The 21564-nt window shown below is 41.7% G+C and overlaps 1 protein-coding gene across 1 annotated transcript in view; it reads right to left on the bottom strand.

Moving 5' to 3' along the window:
- Positions 1-21564, bottom strand: part of LOC126470928 (proclotting enzyme) — a 283061-nt gene that overhangs the window by 194532 nt on the left and 66965 nt on the right. Inside the window, exons 3-4 of the mRNA XM_050098955.1 lie at positions 19217-19338; positions 10109-10330 (exon numbers count right to left, since the gene is read on the bottom strand). Of these exons, the coding sequence (XP_049954912.1) occupies positions 10109-10330; positions 19217-19338 (344 nt within the window). The remainder of the gene's footprint in view (positions 1-10108; positions 10331-19216; positions 19339-21564) is intronic.

The following is a 21564-nucleotide window of genomic DNA, read 5'->3' as shown; positions in this document are numbered from 1 at the left end:
TTAATGACATAGATATTAAGATGTGAATATACATTTCCCTTATCTGCGTTGTTGTCTTTAGTGTACTATTTTTTCTACTTGAGCTTTGTCATGTTTAGATATAAGTTATTGCATTTGCTGCTGCTGTTTGCCAGGCATAGTGCTACTAAATTTCACTTGGTATTACTCTGTTAAGCCAGTTTTACTACGAATTTATTTTTCTTGTTTGCTGCGCATTGCCTTATATTAGTTGTAATATTGCATTTGCTTTGCTAATTTATGCTGCTTGCTTTGTCATTTGTATTTTTTATCATTGCTGTTTGTGTTAATTGTTTTGCGCTGCTGCATTGCCTCGTCCCTTAGTTTATGCATCTGAGCTCAGTGGATTTAAGTTAGCTTAAGATGGGGTAGGCTATATAAGAGAACGAGTTGTGATGAATTGGAAGAAATGCAGTGAGAAGCTATAAGAATATGGTTTGGCCAAAAAAAGTATTTTGAAAGAGGATATGAACAAAAAAAGTAGGGTTTAGAGACAACAAGTTTAGGTAGGATTTTCTTGGAAATAAATGATTTAAGATAGTGGAAAATAAATAATGAGGTAAGAAATATGTGAACATATAAATACAGAAAGCATGCTTGGATAGGATGTTTTGGTGAAAACAAATGTTGAAATAAGACGAAAGATCTATGGAATGAAGTTTTGGGTTGGACTGCAGTACCAAATATGACACTGAAAACGAACCCTGTCTTTCCTTATGTGTTATTCCGCTATGTGTTCATGTACCCTTGTATATTTGTGTTTTTCCTGTCTTTATGTGTTTAGCTGATACGAGTTATGTTGTAGAATTTTTCTAATAATATGTTATTTTCTTTGTAAAGATGTTTACAGACATTTTTAATTCTGTTCTGTTTTAATGCTCACGTGTGAAGTTGATGTTTGAAAAGTTATTCTGATCTTTTATGTATTTACTTATGTCATAATTCTTGTAACACTGGTGTACATGTTTATTTCTATTCTTTTGTAAAGCCTGCATTACCACAAATGTTATCTGTATTGTTATGTTCTTTAATGATGTATTTTGTACATTTGTAATTGTATTCTGATGTTATAAAATTATAATTGACACCAATTCATCATATTATTAACTTTTAAGTTCCATTTCACTGCACACGTTTCTGTTGGTCATAGTATATGGACAATACGTGAGAAGTAGGGACTGATAGTGTTTGCACGTGTCTTAATAATTCAGCAAGGGACTGGTTAACAGCACTGCTGGTTCTAAGGACAATTAGATAAAAAAAACTTTGTGAGTGCACAAGTGGTGGTTTATGGACTTGCTATATTCTCTGCAAGACTCTTTGTTGGTGATTGTGCACCTGCACAGTCGCAACAGATGGCTGCTGGCCGTCTCTACAAGGACTACAGTGGGTCTGCATCTTTGATGGCCCACCAGCACCATTATTTCTACAAGGACTACAGTGGGTCTGCATCTTTGATGGCCCACCAGCACCATTATTTCTACAAGGACTGCAGTGGGTCTGCACCTCTGGTGAACCACCAATACCGTAATCTCTACCAGGACTACAGTGGGTCTACTCTGTGATGACCTACCTACCAATATTCTTCAAAACTTCGACTGACTCTCCTGTGGGTTTGCTCTGTTGTGGCCCATTACCTGTCTGCATGTCAAGAGTCAGCACTGTCTTTCCGTTGGAAGAACAACACTACTTCTTCAAGACTGCATGGAAATCCACTACTTCCGTGTGCATTCTCTTTTACTGCTCAGACTTTGAGAAAAACACTGCTATTTTACTGTGATGAACGATCAGGACTGTCTTTATAGACTGTGAGAAAATTTTAGCTTTTGACCAACATTGTATCAATAAGTGTGTGCATTTGATTTCTTTGTTATTGTAATTATAAAAAATTTTAACAAATATGTATTGGCCAGTGCCCATAACAATTTGTAAAATTTTTTGTGGGAAGCATGGGGGCTATGTAAGTAGGCTGTTTAGGTTTTCTTATTGGTAACGCCACGTAGCGCTCTGTATGAAAAATCACTGGCTGTGCTGTGTGCAGTCTGTGGCTAGTTTGCATTGTTGTCTGCCATTGTAGTGTTGGGCAGCGGCAGCTGGATGTGAACAGCGCGTAGCGTTGCGCAGTTGGAGGTGAGCCGCCAGCAGTGGTGGATGTGGGGAGAGAGATGGCGGAGTTTTGAAATTTGTAAGACTGGATGTCATGAACTGCTATATATATTATGACTATTAAGGTAAATACATTGCTTGTTCTCTATTAAAATCTTTCATTTGCTAACTATGCCTATCAGTAGTTAGTGCCTTCCGTAGTTTGAATCTTTTATTTAGCTGGCAGTAGTGGCGCTAGCTGTATTGCAGTAGTTCGAGTAACGAAGATTTTTGTGAGGTAAGTGATTTGTGAAAGGTATAGGCTAATGTTAGTCAGGGCCATTCTTTTGTAGGGATTATTGAATGTCAGATTGCGTTGTGTGTCAGTTTAAGCACAGTCATGTAATTTTTCAAAGGGGATGTTTCATTACAATCCTGCGAAGCCTATAAGGTTCTTTGGAAGAACAGCACAAGTCTGAATTAATTAGGCCGCTGTTGATGTTGATACAGATGATTAAAGGAATATACACCTACTTCTTTTCCTGGACAACGCACAGGCATTACTGTCGCAGCATGGAAGCCGAATAAAAAACTAGGACCTATGTTTGATATTAGTTAGAACCATCCAAAATCGTTTTTCGGAAGCTGGGCTTGAGATTGTCATTCACCAAGTTACCTTCCACAGTCTCGTATGGTATATAGAAAGATGCAACTGGAGGGATGAATAATTCGTCGTTGTGTTTGTTGATAAGAACAGATTCTTCTTTAGTGTCAGTTATGGTAGTTATCGAGTGTTTAGTCGATCAGGAGAGCTGCAAATATCAAAGTGTATGTGGCATCGAGATGGTTAACCAATTGTTCACATCATAGCCTGGGGAACCAAGTTTACAATGGTCACGTACCTCTGTTATCTGTACAGAAAGCACTGGACTGTGCAGGATACAGACAGAACAATATACCGAACTTACTGTTGCAACGACGATAGGGAGATGTGTTGTTCCTGCAAGGCGACAGCCGTACCCATAACTGTTGATCCATGACCAGTATCCAGTGCACAAGAGTATATCGTCAGATAACTAGGTAAGACTTTTCTTACTATTACTTTTTCTGTCGGGTTGTGTTAATTTCTGCCCCAAACTTTGCGTTAGTTACCACCCCCAATTCCCTGTTTAGCTGAGCTGTAATGTAAGGTGACGATGACGCAGACGCTTCGACATCTGCATTTCCTCAGTCAGGTTGTGTGATGGAGAATACATCGTGTATCAGTGTCATTCATTGTTCCACATTCTTATTGTATCTTTGGACTGTGTCCGTGAAGATCAACTGTCACTATGTTTCCGTTTAAGATCGAGTAAGCCTAAATTTCTTATCAGGGTACTAGGCGAGATAATGAATAACCATGTTTGATATCGCGTTTTGGAGTGTACTTTCTCGTGTGATACCTTTGGTAACGTTCTGCGTGCATCGTGCCGCGTTTGGATGTAAAGATGAGCTTCAAATTTCTAACTACCATGATGTCAATATTGCCAAATATATATCAGCTACGATAGTTTCATTTGAGGATGCTCTATCAAAACGGAAAACTATTTTATTAGTAAACAGAGAAACATCAAAAATAAAAAGTAAAAAACAAATGCAGCAGAACATATAGCAACTTTTTGTTTTGTAATTCTTATCAAATGCTGTCAAATATCGACGAAGTATTCAGTTAATGATAGGGAGCATACATTTGCCAATCTTACGCAGACTAAACAAAATCACGATGCATCACTCAGATTTTATATGATTCTCTTTCTTTCTCTCTCTTCCGCTAACCTCACTTGGTGATGAATATTTTAGGTTCAGTCCCGCAGAAGTTTTGTTAGTGACATACTTCATGATTGAACTGTTGTGTTTTCGAGTGTACTTCAGCATCTGTCATCCAAATATCTAGTTTTTTTCAGGTTGTAACTTCCCTCCTTACAGCTGCTTCAAAAGCTAGCCATTGTTTCCTGTGATGCTCGGGAAATTACTCTACGTGATTACAATAATAAGTGGCATTTATTACGCAAGTCTCCTGAAGCCACTCGACGAAGAAAGCAAAAAGAGACTAGGATTGGAAATAAAGGTTTTTCATACGGATAATGTACTGGCGCACGAAGGTGCTACGGCAGTGGAAAAAACATGGAAAGGTTCACCCTAATTACCAGATATTCAACCTTGCCACTTTCACCTGTTCTTACATCGAACGTAATTTGTGTCTAGAAAACATTTGGAGTATTAAGAGGATATGGCGGCCGTAGATGGTTATTTTGGAGAATTTCCAGAATAACACACCAGGTATTAGTTGAAATCAGTCTTGGTTGCAATTTTAGTTTTTTTATTTATCAACTACGCGTTTCACCTTATTTAGGCCTCTTGAGGCTGATCTTAATTTGATATTTCATACAACGATCCTTTTGACAGTGTAGCTAAAGGGCGTCTTCGAGTACATCTGGCCAAACATCGACTTCGTTAAGCTCAGTAAATAAGAGAAATATAAAATATTAAAAACGGATAAGAGAATTGACCAATGATCTAAGGCGAAGGTTGGCCTGATGTACTCAACGACGCCCTTTAGCTACACTGTCCAAAGGAGCTTCCTAAGAAATACCAAATTAAGATCAGCCTGAAGATGCCTAAATAAGGTGAAACGCGTAGTTGATAAATAAAACAACTAAAATTGCAACCAGACTGTTTTCAAAATCAAATGGTTCAAATGGCTCTGAGCACTATGGGACTTAACATCTATGGTCATCAGTCCCCTAGAACTTAGAACTACTTAAACCTAACTAACCTAAGGACATCACACAACACCCAGTCATCACGAGGCAGTGGAAGTACCTGACCCCGCCGGGAATCGAACCCGGGAACCCGGGCGCAGGAAGCGAGAAAGCTACCGCACGACCACGAGCTGCGGACGACTGTTTTCAACTAATACTATTAAACACTGGTTTGCTGATTCATCCCACAGATGGATTGGGAGATTTTCTATATCACATACGGCATGAAATCTTCTCCCAGAACAAAAATTGGAGAAAGTTATTAGTCTAAAAGAGGATTACATTGAAAATTAGCTAATTTTTACCTAAAATATAGAAACCATCACTAACTAGCTTACAATTTTTATCTTTCCATAGTATTTGGACAAAAAACAATTACGAGATTAGCATCTTATTGTTTCCACCTGTTCCAACATCTAACGTTATTTGGGCCCGAAAACGGCCAGAGTTCAATTAAGAGACCAGGGCTAGTGTAGATGGTTAGTTTGAAGGGCTTTCTGAACATCATTCACAGGACGAAGCTTTTTTGAGTCATCATCATCATCTTACTGATATGATGCCGCCCGCCACGAATTCCTCTCACGATCTAATCTCTTAGTCTTATGGCAGCATTTGCACCCTCCGTCCTCATTTTTTGTTGGATGAAATTTATTCACAAATAAAAATTGGAGAAAATGCGTAGTGCTAAAACTGGACTACATTGAAAATTAGCGTATTTATATTAAAAACTAGCTGAATACCCAATGTTGCCCAGGTATGTATTTATTTATATCTTTTATTAGTCCACCTCCTCCTTTGTCCCCTCTATGTCCGTCTCCTGCATCATCCCATATCTGTCCATCTCGTCCACCCCCTCTCTCTGTAGATCTACCCCTCACTCTGTGCATATCCTCCTGACCCTCTCTGTCCATTTTCTCCTCTCTCTCTCTCTGTCAATCTGCTCTTCTCCCTCTGTCCATCTGCTCCTTCCCCTTCTATCCATCGCCTCCTCCCTCCTCTCTCTGTCCATCTCCTCTTCCTGCGTACCTCCTCCTCCTCCTCCTCTCTTTCTCTGTCCATTTCCTCCCCATCCTCTCTCTGCTCATCTCCTCCTCCACTCTCTCTGTCTATCTCCTTTTCTTTCTTTTCCCTGCCCTTCTCCTCCTCTTTCCTTTCTCTGTCCATCTCCTCCTCTCCCCCCTCTGTCCATTTCCCCCTCCCCATCTCTCTGTGTGTCCTCCCCCCTATCTTTTTACATCTCTTCCTTGCCCTTCACTGTCTGTCGATCTCCTCCTCCTTCCTTCTCTCTCCACGCTATCACGCTCATACCGATAGTACCGATAGGACGCTGGTGGTTCTTACCTCCACAGTATTTTTTTCCAGATCGTAAGTAATACGTATATATAATTTGGTTGAAATCATTCCAAGGGTTTAGGATGAGCTTTTAACCCGTGGCTTTGCCTGCGTATGTACATGTCAAATATATTTCACACATATTTAACATATATGGCTACTGTCTACAAGAAGTTTCCCGAATAGAGTTAGTAGCAAGGAAGTAATATATTTAAACATCTTGCATGATGCGCCAATACTTAACGCATCTCACTGTCTGTAACGTTATACCTATCTGTCGTACAATGGCATAATTTTGCTGGTTCATTCAGTGAAATATGTGAATACTGTCTGCAAAATGTGTCACAAATGCAGTTAGTAGTAAGGAAATAATAAATTAAAACGCCATGTTTCATGCGGCAGTTTTACTGCGTGAACAGCGAAAATGTAGTAAGCGATAAACTTTATTCCTTTCATCATTTTGTGGGGCTTGTCAGCGAGAAAAAAATTGGTAAAGATCTCATATTGTGTGTAAAGTTTGTTGCAAATCATTAAGTGTTCTCATTCTCAAATATTGAGTGACTAAAATATGGGTATTCACGCGTCGTGGGGTACACAGTTTTCTCACCACCTTTGATAGGTAAGTCGTTCTTATCCCCACAGCGATGATTTACAGACAACAAGCGATATGTGTACCAAGTTTGGTCGAAATCTTTTCACTAGTATAGGAGGAGATGTGGAACATAAATACATACATACATACGTACATCCATTTCTGTATTTGTGGATATACAGAGTGTTCGGAAATTCCTGTTACGAACTTCCAAGGCTTGTAGAAGGTAGTGGGTACATAGCATTTTGAACAGGAACCCATGTCTGGTTTTCCGTTCTCAGACGGTTTCAGTTCAGATGCGTAACGCGTCCACGTATGCTGTGGGAGCGAGGTAAGTCTGAGAGTTGCATACCAGAATGTTCTGGTACGCAATAGGGTAGACAGGATGACGTGTACGACGTCAGACGGTCACCTGATGTCACTTAACGTCTGCCTTTCTGCGAGACCTTTCCAATGCCTGAACGTCTCCGATACTGTAAACATGGTTCGGTACACGTTTTCGGAATACACAGACATGCCTCTTGTGTATGATGAAGCTCGAGGTAACGGAAGAGCTGCTAGTCGGCTGTATCACGAGTGTTCTCCGCAACGTAGCACATCCTTGCACAAACCTTTTGCCCAAGCTAGGCAGCACCTTCAAGAAACAGGTACCTTCACCGTGAGGAGGCAGGCTGTGGTGCCGCAATGCCGCACGCACCAATTTGAAGAATATGTACTGCATCACGTTGAAGAGAGCCCCTTCACCGAGTACTTTGATAACTGAGCGAGCAATTACTATTAGTCACAGTATCGTCTGGGATGTTCTGCGTGAGAAATAATTACATCCGTACCGCTTACAAACGGTACACGCTATGGGTCCAACTGATTTTGCACAACGCATTGCCTACTGCACGTGGTTCATGCACCGCTGCATCGTCAAATGGTTCAAATGGCTCTGAGCGCTATGGGACTTAACATCTGTGGTCATCAGTCCCCTAGAACTTAGAACTACTTAAACCTAACCAACCTAAGGACATCACACACATCCATGCCCGAGGCAGGATTCGAACCTGCGACCGTAACAGTCGCGCGGTTCCGGACTGAGCGCCTAGAACCGCGAGACCACCGCGGGCTGCATCGTTACACCCCTGTTTCCACCTCCAGTACTGTTCACAGATTAATGTAAGTTCACTACGGATTGTGTTCTGTATTCGCGAAACAGCCATGTCTGGGCAGACAAAACCGTCGTGCCATGCATGTTCAGGGATTTCAGCACCGTTTTGGTATTAACGTGTGGGCGGGTATTCTGGACAGTCATGTGATATGGCCATATCTCCTTCCATTCCAGCTAACCCGTCCTGCACGCTTGATCTTCCCAAAACATATCGGACCCGTTCTTGGAAGTAGTGCCACTGAATATCCGTCAGTAAATGTGGTTTCAGAATGATGGTGCGCCAGCTCTATTCTCACGTGCGGATGGGAGACATCCGAAGAGGCCGATAAGGTCTAAACTCGTGGGCGCAGCGACCGCCAGATTTAAGTCCTATGGACTACTTCTTGTGGGGTCGTATGCAAAGTGAATTTACGAGACTCCTGTAGAGACAGGAAGATCTGCTAGCACGAGTTCTGGCCACTGCATTAGATACTGAAAATACATCAGATGGGATGGGGATTGTGCACCAGTACATGCTTCTTAGGTAAAATGTCTATAACAATGCTAGAAGTAGCCACATCGGGCCGCTTTTGTAACTCATATGATGAAAGGAAAGAAGTTTATCGCTTACTATATTTTCGCTGTTCACGCAGTAAAACTGCCGCATGAATCACGGCGTTTTAATTTATTATTTCCTTGCTACTGACTGTATTTGTGACACATTTTGCAGACAGTATTCACATATTTCACTGAATGAACCAGTAAAATTATGCCATTGTACGACAGATAGGTATAACTTTACAGACAATGAGATGCGTTAAGTATTGCCGCATCATGCAAGATGTTTAAATGTATTACTTCCTTGCTACTAACTCCATTCGGGAAACTTCTTGCGGACAGTACCCATATATGTTAAATGTATGTGAAATATATTTGACATGTACGTACGCAGGCAAAGCCACGCGTTAAATGCTCATCCTAAACCCCTGGAATGATTTCAATTAAATTATACATACATATTACTTACGATCTGAAAAAAAAATACTGTGGAGGTAAGAACCACCAGCGTCCTAGCGGTGTGAGCGTGATAGCGCGGAGAGAGAAGGAAGGAGGAGGAGATCGACAGACAGCGAAGGGCAAGGAAGAGATGTAAAAAGATAAGGGGGAGGACACACAGAGAGATGGGGAGGGGGAAATGGACAGAGGGGGGAGAGGAGGCGGTGGACAGAGAAAGGAAAGAGGAGGAGAAGGGCAGATAAAAGAAAGAGAAGGAGATAGACAGAGAGAGTGGAGGAGGAAATGAGTCGAGGGTGAGGAGGAAATGGACAGAGAGAGAGAGGAGGAGGTACGCAGGAAGAGGCAGGAAGACAATGCCTCTGAGCACTATGGAACTTAACGTCTGAGGTCATCAGTCCCCTAGAACTTAGAACTATTTAAACTTAACTAACCTAAGGACATCACACACGTCCATGACCAGGGCGGGATTCGAACCTGCGAGCGTAGCGGTCGCGCGGTTCCGGACTGAAGCGCTTTTGTAACGCATCAGTACTGTTCTGTACGTACAATATACTGGGTTCTGTTTTGTTTTGAAATGATGTAAACACGTAATGTTTAAAACAAACAAATGTGCTTAAGTGATAAATGGATGTTTCTTTATGCTCCCTTTCGAATTGTTACCTAATAATTGTTCTGCGTCACGCCTAATTTAATTTCTCAGGCAGATGTGGACGAGTTAAACATCTGAATCGAAACCGTCGTAGAACGAAAACGGTACGTTTCCTTACACTGGTTTCTCTTCAAAATATTATGTACTCACTCCCCTCTACAAATCCTAGAAGTGTGCAACGGGAATTTCCGAACACGCTGTATAGCCTGTCACTAAAGATCTCACACTTTGCCTTGCATCGTCCCTTGTCGAGAACCAACACTTCGAACTAATTTCAATGCGTGTTTGTTGAAACGGGCGCTGGCAGCGCTAAGTAGTCAGCTGTCGTCGCTTGGAGAGCTCTTCATCGACTGGCGAGTGCGACTGTGCAGCCAAGTTGTGGGCTATAAACTAGGTAGATTGGTCTTGGTAGTTGGTAAGCAGTTAGGCGGGCATTGTGGCGTGTAATTGGAGCGCGGCATGGCGCGGACGTGCCTACTTACGGGGGTCGTTGAGCACAGGCCCGTAGTCCGGCAGCGGCGCCAGCGAGTGCTCACTCTTCTTGGCCGTGGACGGCGGCCGGCGCTGGCAGCAGGCGTACAGGAAGCCGCCACAGCTGCCCTCCAGCAGCCCCGCAGACATCCAGCAAGTCAGGAAGAACTCACACGTCCCTTGCGAGCACATCGACTGGTCGCCCGCGAAAGGGTACGGCTGTTTTCGGTACTCTACAAAGTACACCACCGACATCTGTTACTTGCCAGTCCACAGGCCAGGGAGGATCCGCGAAAACTTCCGACGTTAGAGAATTTTGCGCTGTTTTACATATTTTCGGGCTCTTCTGCTGTTCTTTGGCGCCCACAGTTTCCATTTGCTTAGCTCGGAAATAAAATCTGGGCAAGTACACGACGACATTACAACAAAATTTTGGCAGATACTATGAAAGAAGGAAAGCAGAGTTTGTAACTTAAACTTCATCATAATTTTCATTTCTGATTTTGTAATTACGCTTTCCTCTACCTGACGGCAAAAGTCGTGAAAGAAACTCGTTACTAACTGAATTCCACAATTTCGGCGCATTTATATAAAAAACGTAAATACAATTATAATCGACACGCAATTCAAAGAGGTAATTCTAAGAGATTGTTATTTTACGAGGGGAGGCCACGACGTTGGGATCACGGATTTACTTCAAACTTTGTTCTACTATAGTAGACCATTAAAACAGCACGCGTCTGTTATGTAAAGTATGTATCTATGCAAAGGGATTGGCAGCAAGTGGTCGCGTGGTTAGCGTTCGCGCAGGGTGCCAGGGTCGGGAAGGTGGCGACAGTTCGGATCTCGCGAGCGCTAATTTTTTTAATAAATTTTTTTCATCGCTGGTCTCATTAATCTATTTACATGACATTTGAGAGGTACTGCAATGAAAAAAGCCCCATGCTTTCTCATGAAGTTGTTGTTGATGATTTACTATTTGTAATTAAATTTTCAAGGACGAGGGACAGGCTTGGAAAGCCCAAGTCAAACCTCGATAAATAATGATTCGAATAACGTTATTCACAATCAATAATATATAGTAAGTCATAGTGTGCCAGACCAAAAGAGTAATGTAGAATTACTTGTCTTATGTGCTGTCGACATCACACGTTGCGGGATGTTATTTGCCATACAGACATGGAAAACGTGAATTGAAACTTCATGCAGATTCACGTGCTTTTTCATATTACCTCTCAAATGTCATATAAATTAAATAATGAGACCAATGATGAAAAACATAAATATTTAAAAAATTTTTTGGTAGATTCGAACCGTCGCCTCCTCTACGACCCTTTTCCCATGCGCTAGCACTTACCCGATGACCACAGTGCATTGAGACTAGCAACTCTTTGCACAGTTACATACTTTACGTAGTAGACATGTAAATCTTCTCTTGCAAACTTCTCGGAATTGCCAGAGTAGTGCACATTACTATTTCCACATAATGTTGTTTTAATGGTCTACTAAAGGTGTACAAAGTTTGAAGTAAATACGTGATCACAACGTCGTGGCCTACCCTTGTTAGTGAACACCGCAGCAATAAACACAATAAATAAAGATGTACATTCTACTCCTTTAAAAAATTGTTTTTCTTGAGAAAGTGACAAGTTGCGAGCCAGTCGTGGAGCAAATATAAATATTCTTTCAATGCTAGCATCTGGCTCTGCACAGCGCGGTAAGGAATATAAACGTATCTCAGAAAAGTAGTTAATCTGTCATTTCGTCGAGTTTTCTCTGCCATTGTCAGACGTCATACAGTCGACGGTAAGTGTCGCAGGGTCGTAAGAAACAACAATACTTCTAGTCTGTAAGTTGATTCGCTTTGGGCTTCACATCACTGCAGTAGCAAATGTGATCCTCTCGATACTGCCGGCATTAAGCAGGGAGGCTGCACTACATCTCTTTTCTTCTAAGAGAGGGCGACTTATAATTAAAGTGATAACGTAATAACATCTTTGTTTGGGAAAAAGCTATTAATGTCTGCGAAGAGCACATATATGTTTGATATTTCCTCTAACGCCTGAAGTCTTCGAGAGCCTCCCTTCGGTGTGTATGGTCACAAATTATCTTTATTGTCCTGTACATTTAACTCCAAGCCTTTCTTCTGGAAATGTGACTAACAAGCGAAAACGTCTTGTAAGGTACTTCCCTAGAACGAAATCTTTCTAACTAGGGTATAATCTAATGAACTAGCATTGTGTTGTGTTTAACTTATTTGTTGGATATTTGGACATTCTTTAATAACAGGATTTGTATCTGAAATGAACTTTGAATGAAACAGTAATTTATTCGCTATAAACTGCTGCCAAAATAGTTCCTAATTTTTTAAGCAGCATATTTTTACTTCACTATTGAAATGATAATGTTATTTAAATGAAAAAGTAAGGTTTAGAAATTCTATCGGGTTCTTTTGATGACTTAAATACTTTTTAATGAAGCATATTGATTCTGTAATAAATGTTTAACTGGTTGTCAAGTTTGTCCAGTTCGTATCAGTCACAGTCACACTTTCACAGATCAATTTCATCAGGTAAGACAAAAAAGAATGCTGCACGAAAAATAAAACTGAGGTGTTTCAGAATAGCGAAGGTTATTTTCATGAGCTATTTGTGCGTCGTAATTCATTAAACTACTCGAACAAGTTTATTTTGACAGCTGTGACGATATATACTACCCAAATGGTATCTAATGTTAATAAATACAGTGTTGTCTTTATAGCATGTATGATACACAGTTTCAAAAAAGTTATATCAAAGTGGTGTGGACGAATGTAACTTTTCGTGATGTGTTTACATGATCTATTGTTTGACATTGAGGAACAGCCGGCCGGGGTGGCCAAGCGGTTAAAGGCGCTACAGTCTGGAACCGCGTGACCGCTACGGTCGCAGGTTCGAATCCTGCCTCGAACATGGATGTGTGTGATGTCCTTGTGTTAGTTAGGTTTAAGTAGTTCTAAGTTCTGGGGGACTGATGACCTTAGAAGTTAAGTCCCATAGTGCTCAGAGCCATTTGAACATTGAGGAACACACAATTTTAATCAGGACATAGGAAAATTGCTAGAAAATACATCTCAGTGGAGCACTTAACTGATTTCAAGAACGTTTTTGAACTCGTTTCGGGAAAAAATGTGCAAAAAACCCTTTATAAACAAGGACTCTTAGTAAGCAATATATACAATATCTCTTGTTACAATTAAACACACTGAGGTGACAAAATTCATGGAATGGTGATGTACACCTATCAGATGGCGGTATTATCGCGTGCACAAAGTATACCGTAAAAGGGCAGTGCATTGCGGGAGATGATTATGGCCGTACGACACGAATTACCAGACTTTGAACGCGGAACGATAGTTAAAGGTAGACACATGGGACATTTCATTTCGGAAATCGTTAGGGAATTCAGTATTCTCGGATCCACAGCGCCAAGAGTGTGCCAAGAATGCCAAATTTAGCATTACTGCTCATCACGGACAATGCAGTGACCAACGGCTTTCACATAACGACCGAGAGCAGCAGCGTTTGCTTATGCGTTGTCTGTGCTAACAAACAAGCAACATAGCGTGAAATAACCGCAGAAATAAATGTGGGACGTACGATGCACGTATCCGTTGGGACACTGCGGTGAAATTTAGCTTTAATGGTCTTTGGCAGAAGACCGACGCGAATGCCTTTGCTAACAGCACGACATCGCCTGCAGCGTCTCTTGTGGGCCCATGACCATATTGATTGGACTCCACACGACTGGAAACCGTGGCCTGGTCAGATGATTCCTGATTTCAGATGGTAAGAGCTGATGATAGGGTTCGAGTGTGGCGCAGATCCCACGAAGCCATAGAACCAACTTCTCAATAGGGCGTTTTGCAGCTGGTGATGGCTCCATAATGGTGTGAGCTGTGTTTACATAGAATGGATTGGGTTCTGGTTATGTTTGGCTACTTGGAGATCATTTTCAGCCATTCGTGGACTCACTGTTCCCAAACAACTATGGAAATTTTATGGACGACAATACGCCGTGTCACTGGACCACAATTGTTCGGGATTGGTTTGAAGAACGTCCTGGACAATTCGAATGAATGATTTGGCCATCCAGATCGCCTAACATGAATCTCATCAAACAAAATCGAGATGTCAGTTCGTGCACAAAATCTTGCACCATGAACACCTTCGCAACTATGAGCAGATATAGTGACAACATGGCTCAGTATTTCTGTAGAGGACTTCCAACGACTTATTGAGTCCATACTACGTTGAGTTGCTGCCTTACGCCGGGTGAAAGTAGGTCCCACACGATATTACGAGATATCTCATAACTTTTTGTACCTCAGTGTAATACGAAGAGAACACACAAACATGAGAGTTGATGAAGGAGCTAGACAAGTTGACTCCATTTAAACAAAACTATTTCTTATAGACTTGTTACACGTTTTTAAATCGCCAAGCTGAGTGGAAGAAGGAAAGCTTTAATCGGTTCTAAATTTTTCAAATGGCTCTGAGCACTATGGGAAATAACTTCTGAGGTCATCAGTCCCCTAGAACTTAAACTACTTAAACATAACTAACCTAAGGACATCACACACATCCATGCCCGAGGCAGGATTCGAACCTGCGACCGTAGCGGTCGCGCAGTTCCAGACTGTAGCGCCTAGAACCACTCGGCCACTACGGCTGGACTAATGGGTCTCAGTGAAACAAATTTAGGTTTACAGATGACATTGTTCTGTTTTCTTTGAATGCAGGTAAATTTAGAAAAAAGTAAAGAACCCAATAAGATACGTATAAGGGCAGGGGTGACGATTATCAGTTGTAAGAAAAATGTATGTATAATGATTATACTGAAAGTAAGAGATCTCAAATTGACAGTGACATTATTGAACCAGTGAACAGATTAGTGTATTTATGGTAATTGGAAACGACAAGCGATTGGAAATAATTCATTTAGGAAACAAATGTTATATTCAAAAATAAATGTCGGGAAAGGAATGACATTAACTAGGGTGTATTGCGAGCTGTAACTTCCTGTAGTAGACAGTAAGAAATTGTCAAAATTTTGAGATTTGCGCAGTGGAACATGGCAAGAAAGATTTTGCTAATCACGAAAAGTGAGAGGAAGACTAATAAATGGTTGAAATCAAACAGAGGTGTTAAGAGTGTCACATCGACTGTTATGAGACTGAAATGGATGTGATTAGTTGTACAAGCAGACGATTGAACTCGTTAAGGAAATGTGTTGCTGGAATCTCGTGATAAGAAAAAACTTAGCCTACGACAGTATAGACCTGTACGAGATGTGTAGGCGATATCAGAAACATCCAGGAAATCCTTTGGTGACTAAAGCTGACGATAAGAATAGTGGAAGAGTCTGAGATTGTCTTTGTCAGGTAGAGAATGAAAACTGACTGTTACTCCTAATCACACAACTTGCTATTAACAGTACTTATCCATCCAATATGACGCCAAAACGTACAGCAAAGTATACAGCGGACAACAAGCATCCTCATTCATCTTACCCTATACGTCCGTTGCTACTGACTGATACAACCAGACAGTGTGGATTGAAAATGGATGTTTCTGTCCGAAATCGGTAACCACTACAGCTAAATTTTATCTCAATGCAACTGAAATAAAAAAACAATTGTCCGATTTCTTCTGTACGTAACAGCTGCGGACATACCATCCCTGGCAGCGTGCCTCAACGAAGCAAACATTTTATTTGTTGATAAAATATCAGGGAGTGGTTCCTTAGAAAATTATAACATTGTTATTTAGTAAATCTGCTGAGAATGTGTTAGACACAAGCTTTGACTGGCGTAGGGTACTTGTAACCTATTTAGCACCTTTAGTTGCTGACACTGTCGAGTGCTTGTTGAATGTGCGTGCGATAGAACATAGAACAGCAAAAAACATATTAGGATCAGTCGATCTACAGGAAATGACAAATATTAAAAACGACCAGCTGTATGTACTGATCTTTAAAAAAAAGTTAATCTGTGGAAAACATTCAGTTTCCATGAAAGTCTGTTAATCTTCTGTTAACCAGTTTCATTTATCACAGGACAGACAGTTGCCCATTTGATAAACACTTCGCAGGATACGTAACTGAAGCTAAAGTTTTATGATCTGTGGTGAAGGTCTTCTGTATAATCAGAATCTATTGGTTCGAATCTATGTGGCTAGCGCAGCTTGAAAAAGACCGTTAAAAGGATATTTTTAAGATAAATATTGCTTTGATTACGACAACTACTCATTAAATGGACAAAGGAACATAAAGGGAGAGATATAATTGGAAACTATACAGTCTCACTTCCCTCTCCTCCACACCCCCTCCCCTAATCCTCTGCACCCAACTCTGTCTTGAAGTTTCCAGACCCTCTACGATGTACCCAGCTAAGTAACAATTATTCGCTTGAGCACAATGAGCAAACAATAAGCACAATACTATTCTATTTTGCATATTGACTGCGTGCGGTGATGTAGCGACAGCCATTGGAGAAATAGTGAACAAGATATTAACGAGTCAGTTTTTATCGGAATGAATATTAACTTCAAACTCCATTATAACTGTGATATGTGCGTTGAATAATAGCCTGACAAATGGTACCATTTTCTTTAGAGATCCTTCATCATTTTCAAACTGTCTGACCCATATTCTTGAAACAATTAGGCCTTTCCAGAATTTTGTCAGGCGCTTATCGATTTCACTGCTCCATTTCTATTATTACGTTCCCGTTAAGCTACGTTTTGCAAATTTTTGTTTATAGAGAAAAGATTCTGTAACACCTAAACGTTCCGTACATAAACGGTTCAGCTGGATAACTGCTAGATTAGCGTTCCATTAGGGTAGGTACATTCCTTTTGACACTAAACTCCGATGCATTTGTTAAAGCTGCTTTAAGTTCAGGACTCACCACAGAGGTATTGAATTTTTACACAACAAATTTGAAGTGGTCATGTATTTCTTTCGAGAATGAATTGGAGTCCCGTAGTGAGTGTCTTAGTTCAGAGCATTTCTCAGCTACCGTATACGAAGACATTCAACAATATACTTGCTTTTTAACGTGTTATAAGCAAAATTTTGGTGTGTCTATTAGGTTGGAGACAGCCAAGATATTTCTGCTTTGGTGGCCTTTTATGGTCAATAGCTGACTGCGTACGTTATCATAACACCATGAAACCACAGATTGTGTCAATGTATGCGTTGGTAGCGCCATTGCTCCCGTAGGAGCGTAAACAATTCAACGAATTTCTCTGTATCAGCGTCGAGAGCTCGCTTCCACGCACCACTAAGTTTATATCTGCTGTCTCGGACGGAGTTATAATCACAGTCTCTAATTTCCACTGCCTCTTTAGTAACAGAATCACAGTATGCATAAGCATGAGAGGAGATTATAGTTTCATCAAACTCTATTTTGTATTTACTTCTGAGGTTGTTCTCAGGAACTGCAGATCTGTCAAATTCTCAACTTTTAATGTATCGCTGGTGTTCACTGGAAACAACACAGATAGACTAAACGATGTAGTTGATTTCCCAGTCACATCGACTTTTATAAATCCCAGGGACCCTGAGGTCTAGACTATACTCAACTGGACTTAGCATCTCCTTTATCTGCTTAGGCGATCGGAAAAGGAGCCATCACCGAAGCAACCATGACGGCCAGTTCCTCCTGACGAAGACGATATACGTGATCGTCGAAAACTTTTGGTTTTACCCAGATCTGACGCAGCAGGAAATCGAAGGCATCTTATATCTTCAAGTGATGAGCCACAGAGACGGAAGGGACTCTATGCAGGGCGAACATTAATAAAACCGACAAACTGCGAGAACATATTTATGACCGGAAATGGAGGAAAAAAAGGCTATATGAACATGTGTTCATAAGTGCGTCGTTCCCGCGGTAGACGGCGCTGACGAATGGAAGACCCTCTGACTACATGTCGTGTGTTCCTTGCGTGTTGCAGGCTGTGTGATTGACGCAGCGTACTGTAAGCAGCAGAATGGTCTCTGGTAAAGAGAACTGATGACAGAAATCCCATAATTGTGACGGTCTGGTGCAAAAACTATCGACAAAATCCTTCCCGTAGAGCGAAATCCGCTGCTGATAATCCTTGCACTCGTTGCGGGTGAGGGGGATAAGCGCAGTTGTCATGCAGGATACACATAATAATACTTTGGCTTACACCATGTTGGCAGACCGCTTGCCTGGAGCTTGTACTGGGGCTCATCTCAATACCCTGTAGTATCCGGTCCTCAGAATCTGATGTACGCACAGTCCGCCGCCTCCCTGCACGTTCATCTGTTTGGAAGGACCCGTGATTACACAAACGCCCAATAAGGGCTTGAAATGTTGTGTGATGTGGTTGGTGTCTGAGTGGGTACTTGCTTTGATAGAGCCGTGCTGCCCCTCGACCGTTTCCATCTGCTTGGCCGTACACTAATTCCTAACATGAATACCGGACAGTTCTGCTGCATACAGTGCGCTGCGTCAATCACACAGCCTGCAACACACAAGGAACACACGGCACCTGGTCAGAGGAACTTTCACTCATCAGCGCCGTCTAACGTGTTAACGCAGTTTGTCGGTTTTTATTAATGTTCAGCCTGTATACTACCACTGAAATGTGAATCACTAAAGAAAGGCATTCGTAAACACCCCACTCATCAGCGCCGTCTAACGTGTTAACGCAGTTTGTCGGTTTTTATTAATGTTCAGCCTGTATACTACCACTGAAATGTGAATCACTAAAGAAAGGCATTCGTAAACACCCAGGGATGGCACTACACTGCCGAAAGTACGTATGCCTATTTACTTCCGTTGTCTGTTAAGTATATATAAAAGTAGAAGAAAGTGAGGTGAAAGCAGAGATTTGGTATATTGTCGCTGAAGTCGCGTCACAGTTAGACCCGTATTACACTGCATAGGATCTTTGTCAAAAATCCCTTGTATTTCGCGGTGTACAGGGGTATTTTTATCATATCTCCTATAAAAGTCGGAGCGTGGTACTAGCCTTTACAAAAGTTTGTCAAAGAACTATGACAGCGTAATACGGATCTAGGGTTTGACTGATTGCGCAACGTACCCCGCGGGTCGTCGGCCGGCGAGCTGAGACCGTTGTGCTGTGGGTAGAAGGCGGGCAGCGTCCCCGGCGCGTCGGGATCCCGGAACACCAGCCGCGGGCTCCGCTCGCGCTGTGGGCTCGGCCTGCAAGCACACCAGCATAGCTCATCCTCACCATCCTGCCACTGCTACTTCTTACAAAAATATACTGCATCGAACCCAGACTGAAACAGAAAACGGAAGTTCAAAATGGTTCAAATGGCTCTGAGCACTATGGGACTCAACTTCTGAGGTCATTAGTCCCCTAGAGCTTAGAACTAGTTAAACCTAACTAACCTAAGGACATCACACACATCCAAGCCCGAGGCAGGATTCGAACCTGCGACCGTAGCGGTGACGCGTTTCCAGACTGCAGCGCCTAGAACCGCAAGGCCACTTCGGCCGGCAGAAAACGGAAGTGATTTATGGCGTTCCCCGAGGTAGTGTTATAGGCCCTTTGCTGTTCCTTATGTACAGGAACGATTTGGGAGACAATCTGAGCAGCCGTCTTAGGCTGTCTGCAGATTATGTTGTCGTTTTCGACTAGTAAAGTCATCAGAAGATTAAAACAAATTGCAAAACGATTTACAACGGTATCTGTATGAGGAAAAAATTGACAATTGCCGACTGACCCTAAATATCGAAAAGTATGAGGTCATCCACATGAGTGCTAAAAGCAATCGGTTAAACTTCGATTGTACGATAAATCAGTCAAATCTGAAGGCCGTAAATTCAACTAAATACCTAGGAATTACAATTACGAACAACTTAAATTGGAAGGAACACATAAGAAATGTTGTGGGGGAAGGCTAACTAAAGACTGCGTTTTATTGGCAGGACACTTAGAAAATGTAACAGATATACTAAAGAGACTGCCTACACTACGCTTGTCCATCCTATTTTAGAATACTGCTGCGCGGTGCAGGATACTTGCCAGATAGGACTGACAGAGTATATTGAGAAAGTTCAAAGAAGGGCAGCACCTTTTGCATTATCGCGAAATATGGGAGAGAGTGTCACTGAAATGATACAGGATTTGCGGTGGACATCATTAAAATAAATGAGTATTTTGTTGCGGCGGAATCTTCTCACGAAATTTAGATCACGAACTTTCTCCTCCGAATCGTAAAATATTTTGTTGACGCCGAACTACATAGAGAGAAACGATCATCATAATAAAATAAGGGAAATCAGAGCTCGCACGGAAAGATATAGGTGTTCGTTTTTTCCGCGCGCTGTACGAGACTGGAATAATAGAGAGTTATTGTGAAGGTGGTTCGATGAACCCTCTGCCAGGCACTTCAATGTGACTTGTAGAGTATCCATGTACATGTAGATGTAGGAAGTACAGTAGAGAACGAAATTTTACTTATTATCGTTATAAAGTACAGCAGGAACAGTACATGACTGAATATTGTCAAGGTTCTCTCTTTATTATTCATATTCAGATTATTAAAAGTTAATATCACTGCACATGAGTAATAATCAATTTTGTAGCAATGTTTATTATTAAATCCCAAGAAAGGAATCTTCACACATATAGTCGGTTACTTACTTACCTTGCAGATGGCTTCAGTATTAAAAAAAATGGTTCAAATGGCTCTGAGCACTATGGGACTTAACATCTTAGGTCATCAGTCCCCTAGAACTTAGAACTGCTTAAACCCAACTAACGTAAGGACACTACACACATCCATGCCCGAGGCAGGATTCGAACCTGCGACCGCAGCAGTCCCGCGGTTCCGGACTGTAGCGCCTAGAACCACTCGGCCACCGCGGCCGGCGACTTCAGTGTATTGAGTTCTTCATACAGTTGTGGAAATCAGTGTAAAGGCATGGGTGTTTGCAGGAAAATTAACATTGTCAGTTTGACTAGTTGTGCACAATGTATATGCAATAATATGAAATCCAGTATACCGACAAATTCAGTCAAAAAAATGTTCAAATGTGTGTGAAATCTTATGGGACTTAGCTGCTAAGATCATCAGTCCCTAAGCTTACACATTACTTAACCTAAAGTATCCTAAGGACAAACACACACACCCATGCCCGAGGGAGGACTCGAACCGCCGCCGGGACCAGCCGCACAGTCCATGACTGCAGCGCTTAAAACCGCTCGGCTAATCCCGCGCGGCCAAATGCAGTCAAATGGTTTCGCACTTGACATCAGTAGTGCAGTATACAGGGTGAGTCAATATCTATTGCCACAAAGGATAACTCCGGAAATTTTGTGGGACAAAAGTTGCATGGGACAACGGGGGCCATAATATCACGTTAGGTTTTTGTTGCTAGGTGGGGTCGCTTTAGAGATATGAATGCCAATTTCGTTTT

The sequence above is a fragment of the Schistocerca serialis genome, chromosome 3, assembly GCF_023864345.2.
Source record: "Schistocerca serialis cubense isolate TAMUIC-IGC-003099 chromosome 3, iqSchSeri2.2, whole genome shotgun sequence".
NCBI classification, from domain to species: Eukaryota; Metazoa; Arthropoda; class Insecta; order Orthoptera; family Acrididae; genus Schistocerca; species Schistocerca serialis.
This window is presented reverse-complemented; position numbering and strand designations above follow the sequence as displayed.